The sequence below is a fragment of the Salvia hispanica genome, chromosome 3, assembly GCF_029641045.1.
Source record: "Salvia hispanica isolate PSC_SH4W2 chromosome 3, Shi_PSC_v1, whole genome shotgun sequence".
Lineage (NCBI taxonomy): Eukaryota > Viridiplantae > Streptophyta > Magnoliopsida > Lamiales > Lamiaceae > Salvia > Salvia hispanica.
Window position 1 is genome coordinate 65,316,091 of NC_142694.1, and position 16,583 is coordinate 65,332,673.

The 16,583-nt window shown below is 40.0% G+C and overlaps 2 protein-coding genes across 3 annotated transcripts; one reads left to right on the forward strand and one right to left on the reverse strand.

Moving 5' to 3' along the window:
- The first annotated feature begins 306 nt into the window (after positions 1–306).
- On the forward strand, positions 307–5,732 carry LOC148931243 (putative phospholipid-transporting ATPase 9). The gene is made up of 11 exons (XM_089068569.1): positions 307–1,157; positions 1,565–2,910; positions 3,041–3,151; positions 3,244–3,520; positions 3,618–3,706; positions 3,810–3,918; positions 4,007–4,210; positions 4,288–4,413; positions 4,480–4,578; positions 4,657–4,848; positions 4,917–5,732. The coding sequence occupies exons 1-11, from the start codon at positions 765–767 to the stop codon at positions 5,547–5,549; spliced, it is 3,579 nt and encodes a 1,192-aa protein (XP_088924695.1). The 5' UTR covers positions 307–764; the 3' UTR covers positions 5,550–5,732.
- A 474-nt stretch (positions 5,733–6,206) lies between these two features.
- LOC125205341 (proline-rich receptor-like protein kinase PERK9) lies at positions 6,207–10,197 on the reverse strand. Of its 2 annotated transcripts, XM_089068370.1 has the most exons (10): positions 10,067–10,197; positions 9,757–9,875; positions 8,615–9,662; positions 8,119–8,526; positions 7,954–8,040; positions 7,525–7,595; positions 7,373–7,449; positions 7,126–7,273; positions 6,707–6,868; positions 6,207–6,612 (listed from the first exon to the last, which is right to left on the reverse strand). In XM_089068370.1, the coding sequence occupies exons 3-10, from the start codon at positions 9,624–9,626 to the stop codon at positions 6,403–6,405; spliced, it is 2,175 nt and encodes a 724-aa protein (XP_088924496.1). In that variant the 5' UTR covers positions 9,627–9,662; positions 9,757–9,875; positions 10,067–10,197; the 3' UTR covers positions 6,207–6,402. The 2 variants fall into 2 exon arrangements, with proteins under 2 accessions (XP_088924496.1, XP_088924497.1); XM_089068371.1 differs by lacking the exon at positions 9,757–9,875 and having other exon boundaries at positions 10,067–10,187.
- Between the last annotated feature and the right edge of the window lie 6,386 nt (positions 10,198–16,583).

Genomic DNA, 16,583 nt, shown 5'->3' on the forward strand with positions numbered 1-16,583 from the left:
TTTCTTTATTTTTTTTCTCTTTTATTTTATTCTCTATTTATTAACTCACAACACTAATATATAAAATCTCGTGTAAAATAACAATATGTTTTATATTTAATAGGACGGATGGATGGAGTATTATTTAACCAGGATTAAAGGAAGTACTTATGTTTGTTCGATTGGAAAGTCTCTATTTTTATAAGATAAAAGGGAGGTGGAATCAACAGAATCGTTGGAAGCTTTATCATTTTAGTTTTTAGACCAAAATACTGAAGACTCATTCGAAAATAAGTAGAAAATGATATCATGGGATTATATTTTATGACCCACTTGTCCTTTTCCATATTTTGTTTTCGGAAAATTTCAAGTTTATGCGCATTGATTACAGAAGCTACTTTCCTGTGGATTTTGTGTATTTAAGGTAGTCAAACTTTCAAATAACTCATTGTCATCTCGGAAATACTCTCAACACTTCTGAGCTATCATTTCTCTTCAAAATCATAGTACTAATATTGTTTCAGCTGATTTCTGGGCCATCTCCATTCTCTGTTATTACTTCAAAGATCGAATCTTTACAAGATAAAAGGTGGAGCTGTCTTTGTTTATTCATCAGATTCTCTGAAATATGTCACTGTTAGAGTCTGCATCCTCTTCTTGTTTGTTTGTTGGGTAAAGTTTTAATACTCCTCTAAAGGTTTTTTGTGATTTGAGGGGCTGAATCTGATTGACAGAAGCCAAAGTTGTGATTTTGAGGTAGAGTGATTGCTTAGCATTGTTAGAAAATGGGAGGAGAGAGAAGGAAGAAGCTGCATCTCAGCCAGATCTACTCATTCAAATGTGGTATAGGAGGATTCAAAGATGAACACTCACAGATTGGGAGGCCTGGTTTTTCAAGAGTGGTTTTTTGCAATGAGCCAGATGGTGCAGACACCAGCATTAGGAGTTATGCCACAAATTATGTGAAAACTACCAAGTATACAGCGGCAAGTTTCTTGCCTAAGTCTCTGTTTGAGCAGTTTAGGAGAGTGGCTAATTTCTACTTCCTTGTCACCGGCTGCTTGTCCTTCACCCCCCTTGCTCCGTATACTGCCTCCAGCGCCATCCTTCCGTTGATTATAGTCATCGGAGCAACCATGGTTAAGGAGGGCATTGAAGATTTTCAACGGAAGAAGCAGGTCAATTTCATTTTGCCACCTACATTTCTTGTTGTTGATGATCTGATTAATGTTCATTCATTTCTGTGTTATGTATCTTTGGAAGCTGGAAATTATTTTAGGAAATATTGTGCTGTAGAAAGTAGATGGCAACTATTTATGGTCATATTGTTTTCTGTTTCATATGCTTGGCCTTGATTTCTTTTCGTCGTTGAAACGAGTAGTAGTGAAGTTAAGGTTTCTTGTTGTTGATGATCTGATTGATGTTCATTCATTTCTGTGTTATGTATCTTAGAATGTAGATGGCAACTATTTATGGTCATATTGTTTTCTGTTTCATATGCTTGATTTCTTTTCGTTGATGAAACAAATAGTAGTGAAGTTTAATGTTTCTTTTTGCTTATGATGGTCTCTTATGGGATTGTTAGGATATTGAGATCAACAATAGGAAGGTAAAGGTGCATCAGGGTGGTGGGATTTTCAAGCAGACTGAATGGCGAAATCTGAGAGTGGGTGATTTAGTGAAGGTGGAGAAGGATCAGTTCTTTCCTGCAGATTTAGTCCTGTTATCTTCAAGCTACGAGGAAGCTATATGCTATGTTGAGACGATGAATCTTGATGGGGAGACAAATTTGAAGCTCAAGCAAGCGTTGGAAGTGACTTCATCGTTGCAGGAGGAGCATGACTTTGGTGATTTTAAGGCCATTGTCAAATGCGAAGACCCTAATGCTAACTTGTACAGCTTTATTGGGAGCATGGAGGTCGAGGATCAGCAATACGCTCTCTCCCCTCTACAGCTTCTACTCAGAGATTCCAAGCTACGAAACACGGATCACATATATGGCGCAGTGATCTTCACTGGCCATGACACAAAGGTGATTCAGAACTCCACGGATCCTCCCTCAAAGAGAAGCAAGATTGAGAAGAAGATGGATACGATCATCTACATTTTATTCGGTGTGCTTTTCTTTTTGGCCTTTGTTGGCTCAGTTTACTTCGGCATTGTTACTAGGGATGACAAGGAAGGTGGGCACCGAAGGTGGTACCTCAGACCTGAGAGAGCTGACATCTTCTTTGATCCTGATAGGGTTCCGATTGCTGCTGTGTATCATTTTCTCACAGCGGTGTTTCTCTACAGCTACTTCATTCCAATCTCATTGTACGTCTCAATAGAGATTGTGAAGGTGCTTCAGAGCATTTTCATCAATCAAGACATACATATGTACTATGAAGAAGGAGATAAGCCAGCTCACGCCCGTACCTCAAATCTAAATGAGGAACTCGGCCAGGTTGATACAATTCTCTCTGATAAGACAGGCACATTGACTTGCAATTCCATGGAGTTCATTAAGTGCTCAATTGCTGGCACTGCGTATGGTTATGGTGAAACGGAGGTGGAACGGTCAATGGCAAACAGAAAAGGGTCGCCTCTGGCTGTGGGTGCAAACCATTCCCTTGAGCAGCACCCTGTAAGCCCTACAAAGTCCTCGGTCAAAGGCTTCAATTTTGATGATGAGAGGATCAGCAATGGGAATTGGGTGAATGAGAGTCAGTCGAACGTGATCCAGAAATTCTTTCGTTTATTGGCAGTCTGTCATACAGCAGTGGCTGATGTGGATGAGAATACTGGGAAAATCGTATATGAGGCCGAATCACCTGATGAGGCTGCCTTTGTCATTGCAGCTAGAGAACTTGGCTTCGAGTTCTTCAAAAGAACACAAACAAGTGTTTTAATCAATGAATTGAACCCCATCACTAGACAACGTGTTGAAAGGTTAGTATCGTATCATTCTATTAGGAAATGTACTTGACATCCATATTGTTAATGTTGGTATATACTTGCTGCAATCATACATTGATCAAGCAATATCTTTGTTTTCTGAAAGAATTAATGTTTTATGCAGATCATACAAGCTCTTAAACATTCTAGAATTCAACAGTGCTAGAAAGAGAATGTCCGTTATAGTAAGAGACGAGGAGGGAAAGCTACTGCTACTTTGCAAAGGGGCTGACAGGTTGGTTTTCACTTTGCTCTGAAGTAAAAAATGTCAATGCCACGAACAATTTTTAAATGTGACTGATTTGCTCATCCTCCTGTTGTATTCAGTGTCATGTTTGAGAGGCTTGCTAATAATGGGAGGCAATATGAAGAGAAAACAAGAGAACATTGTAATGAGTACGCTGATGCGGGCTTGAGGACCTTGATACTTGCCTATAGGGAGCTCAGCGAAGACGAATTTCAAGCGTTTGATTCCAAACTATCAGCTGCCAAAAACTCAGTTACCGCTGATCGCGAGGCGTTGATTGATGACGAGGCTGAAGGTATAGAGAGAGATTTGATACTTCTAGGCGCAACGGCCGTTGAGGACAAGCTCCAACAAGGGGTAAGTGATGAGACCATCATGCACTACTATGCATCCTCTCTCTCTCTCTCTCTCTCTCTCTCAATTTTATTGAGTTTGCTGCTGCTATTCCTTTCAGGTTCCGAAATGCATCGACAAACTAGCTCGTGCAGGAATCAAATTATGGGTTTTGACAGGGGATAAGATGGAAACTGCTATTAACATAGGGTATATGTATAATTAACTATATTCTTGGCCTAATATCTTGAAACTTTAGTTTTGAGCTGTATAATTTCCTATAGATTTCTAACTACAAGAATCAATTTTTCAGTTATGCTTGTAGTTTGCTCAGACAAGGAATGGAGCAAATTATTATCACATTGGAGAGCCCTGGGATCAAAGCTCTGGAGAAAAATGGCGAAAAGAGTGAAATCGCTAAGGTAAATTTTTTATCTTGTCGGATAATTTTTCATGTTAATCTAAAGATGTTTTAATAGGAGATTCTTGCTGCTTCGTTTAATTTATTAGGCTTCGAAGGAAAGTGTTCTTCGACAGATCACCGAAGGAAAGGCTCAGGTTGCTAAGATAACCAATGAGGCATTTGCTTTGATCATTGATGGGAAATCTCTTGCATATGCATTGGAAGACGACGTAAAGAAACTGTTTCTTGAGCTTGCAGTCGGCTGTGCATCCGTTATCTGCTGCCGCTCCTCCCCTAAACAGAAGGCGCTGGTGAGTTTATTTCATCAACATTCTTATCTTGTTCGGGTTTATTCTATCATGTTACTATGTTTTTTGTGATTGTTTAGGTGACAAGGCTTGTCAAGGATGGAACCACGAAGACGACCTTGGCCATTGGTGATGGAGCCAACGATGTCGGGATGCTTCAAGAAGCAGACATCGGAATTGGGATCAGTGGCGTAGAAGGAATGCAGGTAGAAAAAAATCTGATTGCTCATAATCTGATGCAAATAAAATCTGACATACTTCTGCAAATTTAGGCAGTGATGTCCAGCGACATAGCGATAGCTCAGTTCCGATATTTGGAACGCTTGCTTTTGGTGCACGGACACTGGTGCTATAGAAGGATTTCCACAATGGTGATTTTCTTATAAACAACCTCCATTGCAGTTTGTATGAACAAATCTCTAAAAAGGCCTCTTCTTTTTTCAATGCAGATTTGCTACTTCTTCTACAAGAACATCACTTTTGGTATCACGGTCTTCTTGTACGAAGCTTGCACATCATTTTCCGGACAACCTGCATACAATGACTGGTTCCTCTCCTTCTACAACGTGCTCTTCACTTCGTTGCCCGTGATTGCTCTAGGAGTCTTCGACCAAGATGTCTCAGCTAGATTCTGTCTAAAGGTATCAAAATTCACACAGCATCTGTATATAATTCAGATTCATCAATGCTCAAATTTTGGAATATGCAGTTTCCGATGCTGTACCAAGAAGGCGTGCAGAATCTCCTCTTCAGCTGGCACCGCATAACTGGCTGGATGTTCAATGGCCTTGGCAGCGCCGTCATCATCTTCTTCTTCTGCGTAAAGGCGCTGAGCCCTCAGGCGTTCAGCAAAGAGGGCAAGACCATGGATTTCCAAATCTTCGGAGCCACAATGTACACTTGTGTTGTCTGGCTCGTGAACTGCCAGCTGGCACTCGCGATCAGCTACTTCACTCTGCTACACCACATTCTGATTTGGGGGAGCATTGCACTGTGGTACCTTTTCCTCTTGGCGTATGGGGCTCTGTCTCCCACCGCATCCACAACTGCATACCAAGTCTTTGTCGAGACTCTTGCAGCCATGCCCGCCTACTACATTGTCACCATCGTCGCTGTGGTATCTGCCCTGCTGCCCTACTTCATCTACAACGCGATCCAGATGAGATTTTTCCCGTTGTACCATGGAAAGATACAGTGGATAAGGCACGATGGGTGGTACGAGGATCCCGAGTACTGCAACATGGTGAGGCAGAGGTCGATTAGGCCTACAACCGTTGGATACACAGCGCGTTCATTGGCACGAACGAACCCTCTGCAGGGACAAAGCCATGGCCGCTCGTAGCAGCTTGGCATTCTTAATCTGTACAGAAAAAACTTCTTGTGATTGTTGTAAACCCTCATTATTTTTTTATTCTTTTGATTTTACTAACTCTGTATAATTTTCTTGTAGTTAGAAATTAGAATCTTGTTGTAATAATTGAACAAGCTATAATGCAAATAAAGAGAAAGAGAAGGAGATTTTTGTTACTAAAATTCTGCTGTTATAAAAATCTTATTTTGATTTGCATTTGAATGGTTTTATCATGCGTGAAGCTATAAAAATGGTACACTCAGAGTTAGAAGCTAGAAATTAAAATGGACAAATTGTCATATACTAACTATACTGGAATTCCTCAGATAGAAATGAGTCAATTTTTTATATTTGTGATCTTGTTATAGACCTGTAAGATGTGGCTTTTCTAATTGAAAAATTTAAGCTGTCCAAAATCCAAATTTTATAACTTGCACTCTGCATTTCACATGGATTTTTTTTGGAATTATCTCATTTTGTTTTGCAGAATTCTGTTGCTTTTTCAACTTTTTCTTTCACATTTTGTTGCTTCCTGTTGGAATATAATTAGATCTGAAAAAAACAAAAATAGTGAAAACTATGTCCGTTTGAGACCAACTCTGTATATAAAATGAAATTTGCATAAATTGAAGAATGGGGCAAAACTGATTGCACAGAAAAAAAAAACCCTTCTATATACAACAAAAAATTGGTTCTAGAAATAGAATACACAGAAACTACAGAGCCCAAAAACAAAACTAAGGGCATCCACAATGCAGCTGTTACCTCTCATCAGCATCAGTTGCCATTTTCATTTACTTACAAAATAATCGCTTTTGATAGAAAATGGGATCTCAAATTTCCATCAATCTCTCTGGCCACTTTGCCGGTTGTGTTCGCTGCTCCCTCTGTTTTGACTGAAGAAATCAGTACTAAATTCTTGACTTCCAAATGCCATCCTCCGAAACAATCTGATCTCTTCAGATTGTTCAGCAGAGTTGAATATTTCACTTTCCCCGACTCTCATCCCATTTGTCAAATCTGAGGTGACCATGTTGTCGAAAGCCCTCACAACCTTGGTATAAAAACGACATGTTTGAGAGACCCCATCAACTCACCAAAGAGAGCCGAGCATAAATTTAGATCGTAGTATGAGATTAGTTCTTTACCTGTCCCATTGTGGGCCTCTTTGTGGATGAATGGCGAACACAAGCTGCTGCAGCTTGAATTAGTCGGAACATCTCGCCAGCAACAAAATTCCCGGCTAATCTAGGATCTGCTAGTCCCCCAACTTCATCTGTCTCGACCGCGTGACTTAATAAAGGCCGTGCCTGATAGAAGCATAGATAGGGAGAAAATGGTTTTGAACATTAAATGTCATGATGAAACATGTCATATTAGGTTGATCAGCTTTTTATGATTTCCCGGGACAAGCAGTTCGAACTAAGGGTAAATCTAAAGAAGAGCCTTATATTGTTTTGCAAGTGGGAACTTTGATATTGACAAGCTAACAACAATCTAAGTGTAAAATTAGCAATTTGAGTACATGAATCACATCAATGAAGGGATGTCTGGTGAAAGAACTCACCCATTCAACGAGACTCTCATCCCCTAGGGGCTGAGATGTGTCTACAGGCTTTCGTCCAGTTATCAACTCTAGGAGTACAACTCCAAAGGAATACACATCAGATTTTTCTGTCAACTTGCCACTGGATGCATACTCAGGAGCCATGTATCTGAAGAAAGCCGCTATTACAAATTAGACTACGAATAACAAAAATGATTTCTTGATGACTTCATTTAACCCTAAACCATGTTCTCGCCTGACCACTTACCCAAAAGTCCCCATTACGCGTGTGGTGACATGTGTATTCGTATCCATAGCTAATTTAGCTAGTCCGAAATCAGAAACCTGCGGGAGTAGTTGTTATATATGGTGTAAAGAACAAGGAAAAGAGAAATAAAGCTCATTGGATATCCATCATACCCGAGCTTCAAAGTTTTTGTCCAGAAGGATATTTGATGACTTGATATCTCTATGGATAATACGAGGATGGCCTGAAAGATTAACAAAATTAGGAAAGCACATATGCCTCTCTAATGAAAAGCAAATACTCCCTCCGTCCGCCAATACTTGTCACACTTTTAACTACTTTTGATTATGGACCCCACATTCCACTACCTCATTCCCCTCACATTTTATTATAAAACTAATATATAAAAGTAGGACTCACATTCCACTAACTTTTTCAACCCACTTTCTATTACATTTCTTAAAACCCGTGTCGGGTCAAAGTGTGACATTTAATGGCGGACGGAGGGAGTATAATTATCACCATTCAAGTAGTCAACTACACAAATCATGAAACCTGAACAGGTCCAGTTTGGGATGCACATGTAAAAGTAAAGAGCTTACAGTCTTCGTGAAGGTAAGCTATCCCACGAGCTGCACCAACCGCAATCTTAACACGTGTATCCCATTCCAAGACACGCTGGCCTTCAGCTGAGCAGGAAACACTAAACATTAACAACTACCTTCTGGAAAACCAATAGACTCCACATTCGAAAAGCAACAATTTACCATGAAGATGAAAGGAAAGGGTATTATTAGGAAGATAATCTAATACAAGCAGTCTTCTTTCCCCAGAAATGCAATAACCTACAAGTGAGACTAAATGGCGGTGGTGTATGCGACTAATTATCTCGACTTCAGATCTGAATTCCCGCTCACCCTGCCCTCCACCATTCCGTAACTGCTTAATTGCTACTTCTGTACCATCTGGCAGAGTTCCTTTGTACACAGAACCGAAACCACCTTCACCCAAGAGATTCTGGGCTGAAAATCCACTAGTAGCATCAACGAGTTCCTCGTAGGTGAACCAAGACCTTGAGTTCCCCAAACCAGGCTCACGGGGTGAATACATAGTGCCATTTCCAGAACCACTTCCATTATCAGGTGATGATAGTTGTACTTTGAGTAAACTAGTACCTATGCAAAAAAAGGATCACATACATATTGAGTTGGCTCATATACAGGTCCATGCAAAATATAGAATAAGCAAGTGCTAACGGTTTACCAGATTTTGGAGAAGAACCTGAGGTTGGCATAATGTAACCACCATTATGGCCAGAACCCTTTTTCATTCGCTTCCGGCAACACCAGATTATAACTCCAAGTATCCCAAGAAATAGGAGACTACCCACACCAATTGAAATTAAGACTCTGTTGTCAACGCCACTGCCACCACTTGAGGGCTGTGAACTTTGAGGTGCATTATCATTGGAGTGGGTATCACCTGGTGGATTACGCGATGGGGGAGAAACAGAGGGTGGTGACAAGACCGTGGAAGGAGGGGGTGGTGACGTTCCTACTGAAGGCGGTGGCAGTGGTCTTGGAGGAGAAATTGGGGGTGGTGGAGACTGAGATGGTACTGGAGGAGTGGAAGGGCTACGTGGTGGCACAGCTGCTGGTGGTGGTGGTGAATTTTTGGGGGGTTCATTTGATGGTGGAGGAGGGGAACTTGCAGGAGGGTCACGTGATGGTGGTGGTGGTGGTGAATTATTAGGAGGTGGACGTGGAGGAGGAGAACTGCGCGGTGGTGGAGTTGATGGTGGAGGTGGGGGGCTTTTTTCGGGTGCTGGTGGGACCGGGGGCGGATTTGTCGAAGGAGGTGGTGCACTAGGAGGAGGACTAGTTGGTGGTGGATCGGGTGGAGGTGGAGAAGAGGTTGGAGGAGGACTTGATGGCTGAGGAGGAGGAATTGATGGAGGAGGCGCGTTGGCTGATGGAGGAGGAGAAGATGTTGGTGGTTGTGAAGCCATGGGAGTTTCGATCTCGCTGGGGGTTTGCAGTGGTGGTGGTGGTGGTGAGGCGGCAGGTGGAGGTGAATTGGCCTTAGGTGGTGGGGCAGCAGCAATTTGTGATGGTGGTGGTGAGGCCGCGGGTTGAGGTGGTGGGGCAGCAGCAATTTGTGGTGGTGGAGAATTCAATGGAGTAGAAGAAGTCTGAGGAGGAGGAGGAGGAGAGGTGGAGGTTGGTGGCGGCGCAGCAGCAACGGGAGAACTTGGGGAAGGAGATGCAGATGACATATCACCACCCTCCAAATCAATCAAATTCTACCATTCCTACCAAATCAAAACCAGTACATCTAATCAACTACCAACTATTTACATAAATCACCAGAGAAACTGAAACAAGAATCACAAAATCACCATTTACCTCCTCAAAAATCAAATCTAGCAGCAAAAAATTTCCAATCCAGTGCAATTCCAGCAGACAGAAACCTCAGTTACCGGTATCAAATTGCATAACTTTCTCCGACGACAAAACCCACAACCCTAAAATTGCTAATTCTTCACTACTACTCAAAATCTTGACAAAAAGTAAATCAATCCTATTACTCTCGAGTGTTCTACAACTTCAAAACGGCAAAGTTACAACAGAATAAAATAGACAGCAGATGTGTATACAACTCAAAAAGAAACAACTTTTAATTAATGGAAATTGTCCAAAATTGATACATATATACCTGTGATCATCAAATATGGAGACTACAAGTGTAGCCAGCAGATATTGATGAGCGCACAATAGAATAGTACTCGAAAGATTGGGGCTTTTGGAAGTGTTAAAATGTAAACACGGAAAATGGGGTCTCTCAATAATTTCTTTTTTTTTTTTAATTAAATGACAAAATCAGGGTTTAAAACTCATTGTCCCAACCGTTGATATCTGAGTAAAACTGGTTTGGTGGGTCTAAATTATATGCTCAAGAATACTAATCTTGAGTTGAACGTCCAAATCAAAACGTAGGACTAGGAGTATAATTTGTTTTTTATATTCATGTCCCAATCACATATCCGTGTCAATTATGAATAGATATTAAAACAGAATAGTTATCTTGATGTATGGAAAGTAAGTTTATATTCATTAATATACTGCTCCTTCTGTCTCCTTTGAATAGAGCATTCCTAATTCAGATATAAAATATTACTATATATTACTCCCTCCGTCCCAAGAAAGATGACCCCTTCCTTGGGCGGCACGGAATTTTATACAACTTTATTTTGTGTGTAGAGAGAAGAGAGTAAAGTAAGAGAGAGTGAATAAAGTAGAGATAAAGGTGTTTCCATTTTAAGTAATGGGTCATCTTGATTGGGACAAACTAAAAAGGAAAGTGGGTCATCTTTAGTGGGACGGAGGGAGTACTTCTTTCATATACAAAGAACATGAACTTTGAGTTCATCACTGATTTTAATGTAAAATTGATAAAATAAGAGATATATAAAGAAAAAAATAATAATTAAAGTATTATTAGTGGAAAATGGGTCTTACGTCATCAGAGATAAAAGATTTTCTAAAATTAGAAAGTGCATATTCTTATGGGACGAACTAAAATGGAAAGAGTGCATATTCTTATGTGACGGATGGAGTATTATTTTATGAGTAAAGTAGAGAATGTGATGTTCCCGTATATTTAAAATGTGTATTTAGAGTAGACATCCCAAAAAAGAATGTTTGTCGCACTTTCCACCGGGGGCACGGAGGCAGGATTGGGGCAAGTGGGCCCATAGTTCCCCCATTAATTCTTAAAAGAAACTAGGGGTATTTTAATAATATCATATTAAATAGAAATTATAATTATATATTTTATAATACTTCCTCCGTCCCATAATAGATGTCACACTTTCCTTTTTAGTTTGTCCCACAAAAGATATCGCATTTTCTTTTTTGGAAAAAACTCTCTCTCATATTAATATAAATATACTATTTTCTCTCTCCACCTCGCACACAAAACAATTTCACCTAAAATCCCATGCAAATCTCCCCAAGTGTTCCATCTATTATGGGACGGAGGGAGTATTAAAAGTTACCTTTTGAACACAATTTACATGGCGTTTCTCCATAATTTAGCTTTTTCCTTCTGTCGTTCTGCGCCGTAAGTTTGTAACATAAACCTTTATCTCTCGCTCTCTCTCCAACCTCATATCTTGGGTCGAACATCTGAAAAGAAATCTGGTTATCTGGAACTAGATATATTTCAAAATTCAAATACTTCCTATGTCCATCATTTAAAGAACTATTTTGCGATTTTAGATTGTCCATGATTTATAGAACCATTTATTTTATTCCACTTGTGATATGCGGACTACACATTCCACCAACTGGTTACACTCACAATCCAATGTAAAACTAATACTTTAAATGATTCTCATATCTCACAACGTCAAACAATTTCTTAAAATTCGTATCGAGTCAAAATAGCTTTTTAAGTGGTGATGGAGTGAGGAGCAGATCCTCTATTGTGCCATAAATCACAGTCGAAAATGTTGTGCTTAACACGCAAAAGATATCAAATGAAACACGGACAATAAGCGTTATCTGCGGGCGCGATTGGTAGCAATTTTGGGCTTTTACACATTTCCTAGAAAATGTGTTTTACAACAATTCTAGATTATTAATGTGGGCTAAAACGATGTTTGGTTCATCAACTTAATCCATCATTTGGTAGCCCAATGACAATTTACTGGAAAGTCATAGTAAACATTGTGATGCCATTGGCCTTGCTTTTGAATGCAAATGACTCCCTTGTCCTCCGTCGTCCTTGCGTCTCTGCTCATTTGGCGCGGACTATTTGACCATTTCGCGCCATCTTCTTCTCAATGCATCCATATAAGCAGCTGCAACCTGGTTTCCTCTCAACCCACACGCCCCCCCAAAAACCATACTCGTGTTCTAATTGTGCCGATGGGAGGAAACGGTCAGCGTAAGCTCACGTACGAGGGAAGTCCGAGTGGTATCGTTGAACCTCTATAATTCCACAGCTTTGTATTGTGTTAGTACCTACGCTATATGATTTGCTTGCTTTCAGGAGTTGGTCGTGGCCATATCGCCGACAAGGGTAAGAGCGATCGAACCCGGCGGTCCTAGACGAAACATGAGGAGGAGGCTTTGCTGGTGGCTTTCCATGATCTCGTTGCAGGTGGGTGGAAATCCGACAACGGCTTCTGCAATGGTTACGCCACGAGAGTGTTTCAAGTAATGAAACGCGAAATCCCCGATACCCAACTCAAAGTTAATCCACATATCAACTTGAAGATAACAATGTAGAAGCGCGAGTATGGAGCTCTGTGTCTCATCCTAGATCATAGCGGCGGGAGTATGGACTCCGTCTCCTTTCTTTTTCACCGGTTGTCGTTAACCATACTACAACAACACAATGTGAAATCATATGAACCATCAAAGAGGTGAGTTAATCAACAACACAACCACATGGTGATCGTAATCAGCAACATAGTCGAACCTAATAGCCTGATGGAGCGAACTCACAAACTAGGCATCAGACAACATAACCCTATAGCCCCACAAACTAGGTATCAGACAACATAACCCTATAGCCTAATGGAGCGAACTCACAAACTAGGCATTAGGCGAATATCATTAAAACAATCACAGGCATGACATCACATTTTAAACCACCCTTATAACACCATAATCATGTTTTTCAATATAAAAGAGTTTAGGAGAGTAAAGCCCACCTCGACTGCTCAAATTTCAAGTACTTTCTTCCCTTTGCTATCACGCTTTGAGCGCGAGTTATCACCTTTAAATTAATGTGTATCACAAATCAGTCTTAATCAATGACTCGAAATCATGCATGTTCCCCACGTTTCCCTTTTCCCATCAATTTGTTTTTTTTTAACAGTTACAATCAAGACATGCTCTTCATATCAATTTATTCATACTACAACCCCAGATCTATCATCAAATCATGGTCGCGCGTGAGTGTTCTTCAACACACATCACACGCACACGCACGTCGATCCACACACACACATGCATCCCATTTATAAATTGGTTTCCCCTTTTCACTCGATCTATATGCATGAGGGTTCAAGAACACCGATTAATCGGTTAGATGAGAGAGATAGATCAAAATACCTCTTCTTGATAGAAACGATCGGTAGAAACAAAGTCAAATCTTGATTCTTCAATAATCCTTGAGGCTTCAACGTTAATTCTTCTCAGAAGGTGAAGAATTCTTGGAGAAAAATAGAAGAAAAATTGAGAGAGAGTGGGAGGAGTGGGGGCGTGAACTTCAAGAGTGAGGGAGGCATGATTTTGATTTAGGTTTAGGTTTTCTCCCATGTATTTATAGAGTGCAATAATTAAATCCCCAAATAAATAAATAAAAGATTTGGGAAGATTTGATGGGGAGAAGTTAGCGTGAATTAGGGAGAGAAAAATAGGGATTTCAAATTATATGCTATTTAATTAGCATATGATTTAATTTGGTATTTTACGGAGTAGAATAAAATATCACGGAGCAGAATAAAATAATAAATCCCACTATTAAAATAAGAAGTAGGCGATTTCTGCCCATTAAGTTATGCGTAGGATTTATTTAGATTTTCACAGAGCAAGCGATTTCACGGAGCAGAATAAAAATAATAATTCTCCCAATAAAAGTAGGAAAGTGGCGTGATTTTGAGTCTCTCTCACAAGGAATCAAATTCAAATCCTAATTTAAATAGGATATGGCAAGATCTCCTTAGATTTGGTAAGATATGCTAGGATATTTATATTTATTCATGGAAGGGAATAAATAAGGGATCAAATAATATAATAAATAATTCATCCTCTCCATAAATAGGAGATTTTCGAAATCTCCTTGGAAATATCATGGGGATTGATTTTTCTCATAGAGAAATAAAGAATAATTGGGTTTTGGATTTAATTGGATAAATATCCCAAGCGATTAATTAATTTCAAGAAAATAAGATTCCTCTCGAATAAATCATAGTGGTCGAAAATTCCAATAAAATGGGTGGAATAATTATGGATGAACCTATTCAATCTCACTCACCCTTAGGAAAATAATTCATCACAATATATTTCACCTCGCATCAAAATATTCACACAATCATGTCGCAAATTTCAACCATTTTGACTATTCCACCTCCACGTCACATTTTCAATGACATTGAGCATTCCACGACCATGTCACATTTTCAACAATATTAACTATTCAACAACCACGTCATATACTCAACAAATTTGACTATTCAAATCAATCTCAACTCCAAATTGCAACTAGGTCACAAAGAAATCATGCAATTAATTCACTCATCATTTAATCCACATACTTCATAGCATTAAAAGCATTTAATGCAAAAATTGTATGGTTCGAAAAGTGGGGCGTTACACGGTTAGAGATGCCCAAGGTTTTCGGTTCCGGTGGTTAACCGCGAAACCGGAACCGGAACAAAAATCTTGAACCGGAACCGTCATAATTTGAACCGCGGGCCGGTTCCGGTTCCAAATTTAATGAACCGAAACCGTCACCGAACCGCCGGTTAACCGACGGTTTCACGGTTCCGGCGAGGTTTTCGAGGCGGCCAGCTTTTGGCAGGCATGGGTCGGTTGTTTCAAGCGGTTTTCAGGCGGTTTTTGACCAAAACCGGCGGTTAACCGTGAAAACCAGCGGTTTCCGGTTTTGGTGCGGAACACAAGGCTGACACGTTGCAGGTTCGATGGGATGGTTGAGTGCAGGTGGTCAGACGGTTTGTTGACCAAATCGGCGGTTTCGGGTGTAAAACCGGCGGTTCTGCCGGTTTTTTACCGTTTTTCAAATTTTGTTTATTTTTTTTTTAAATTCGAATTTTGAATTCAATTTCAGATTTCCCCCCAATTTTTATTTATAAATACCCCCCTCTATCCTCACTTACATTTACCCCACTCTTGTGTTAATAAGAGTTTCTCTCTTCAATCTCCCAATTCTCTCTCTTTGTCTCCCATTTCTCATTGTGCTATTTGTGCTTACATTTGAATTATTCAAGTGCTACTCTTATATTACGCATTGTTATACTTGATCTATAGTTCTATAAGTTGTCTTTCTCAATTACTAAAACAAAAACTATAATTCCATATTTCTACTATAATTCCATATTTCTACTATAATTCCATAAACTATCAAGATGTCTTCATCCCGAGAAGGTCGTATTGATAAGGGAAAAGGAAGTCCAAGAGGCCAAGTCGAAAATCCGTTATTGATGAGATTTCTCAAAGGAACATGGATATGTGGCAGGTTAATATTTATTATATACTAATATTATTAATTATGAATTACATTACATTATTGTTCATAATGTTATTTGATATTTACACTACAAATATTATTTTGTAGAATCGAGAAGAGCAAGACATGGCCAATGCTATTGCTCTCTCCCGCGCTCAATCCCAAGGCGGATATGGATATGGAGGCGATGCTTACGTTGGTAGTGGCAGTGGTGCTCCCGGTCCCGGTGCCTATTCTCAACAAATTCCAACCCCGGTGAATTTTGATGACGATGATGATGATGACGAGGAGGAAGAGGAGGAGGAGGCGGAAGAGGAACAACAACAAGAAATGCCACCCCCACCACCACCAAGGAGTCGTCGTGGTGGTGGTCGTGGTCATGGACACCCTCCTCAACCTCCTAAACCAGTTGAAAGGACTTTAACCTCATATATCATGGTCAAACATTTCAAGAAGGTACGAGATAGTACCGATCCGAACACTTTTAATGTGTATTGCAACTATTGTGAAAACGTATACACATTACGAAAGAGTGGAGGATATGGTACATTTACCCGTCACATGGAGAAAGCGCATCCGGTCGAGTTTGGTATCGCTCCAACCCAAACTCAACTCAACTTTCAACATGGAGGCGGGACTGGGAGTGGGACGGGTTCATCCCAAACATCAGGTATGTGTAGCAATACTCTTTTAAAATATGATCATAAAAATGCTCTTAATGTGATGTCTAGATTTGCTGTGATGAAACATTTTCCATTCAATGCTTTTGATAACGATGCTTTTGAGTCGAGTATGAAACAAGTTTATAATGCCGCTGCAAGAAAATTGAGTCGAACTTCTATGACTCGAGCTGTTGTTAGACCATGCATGGAAAAGAATGTGCAATTAGGTACGTTTATTGTTAACTTGGGCCATAAAGTTTCGATTTGCTCTGATGTGTGGACTGATTGTTTTTGCAAAAATTCATATA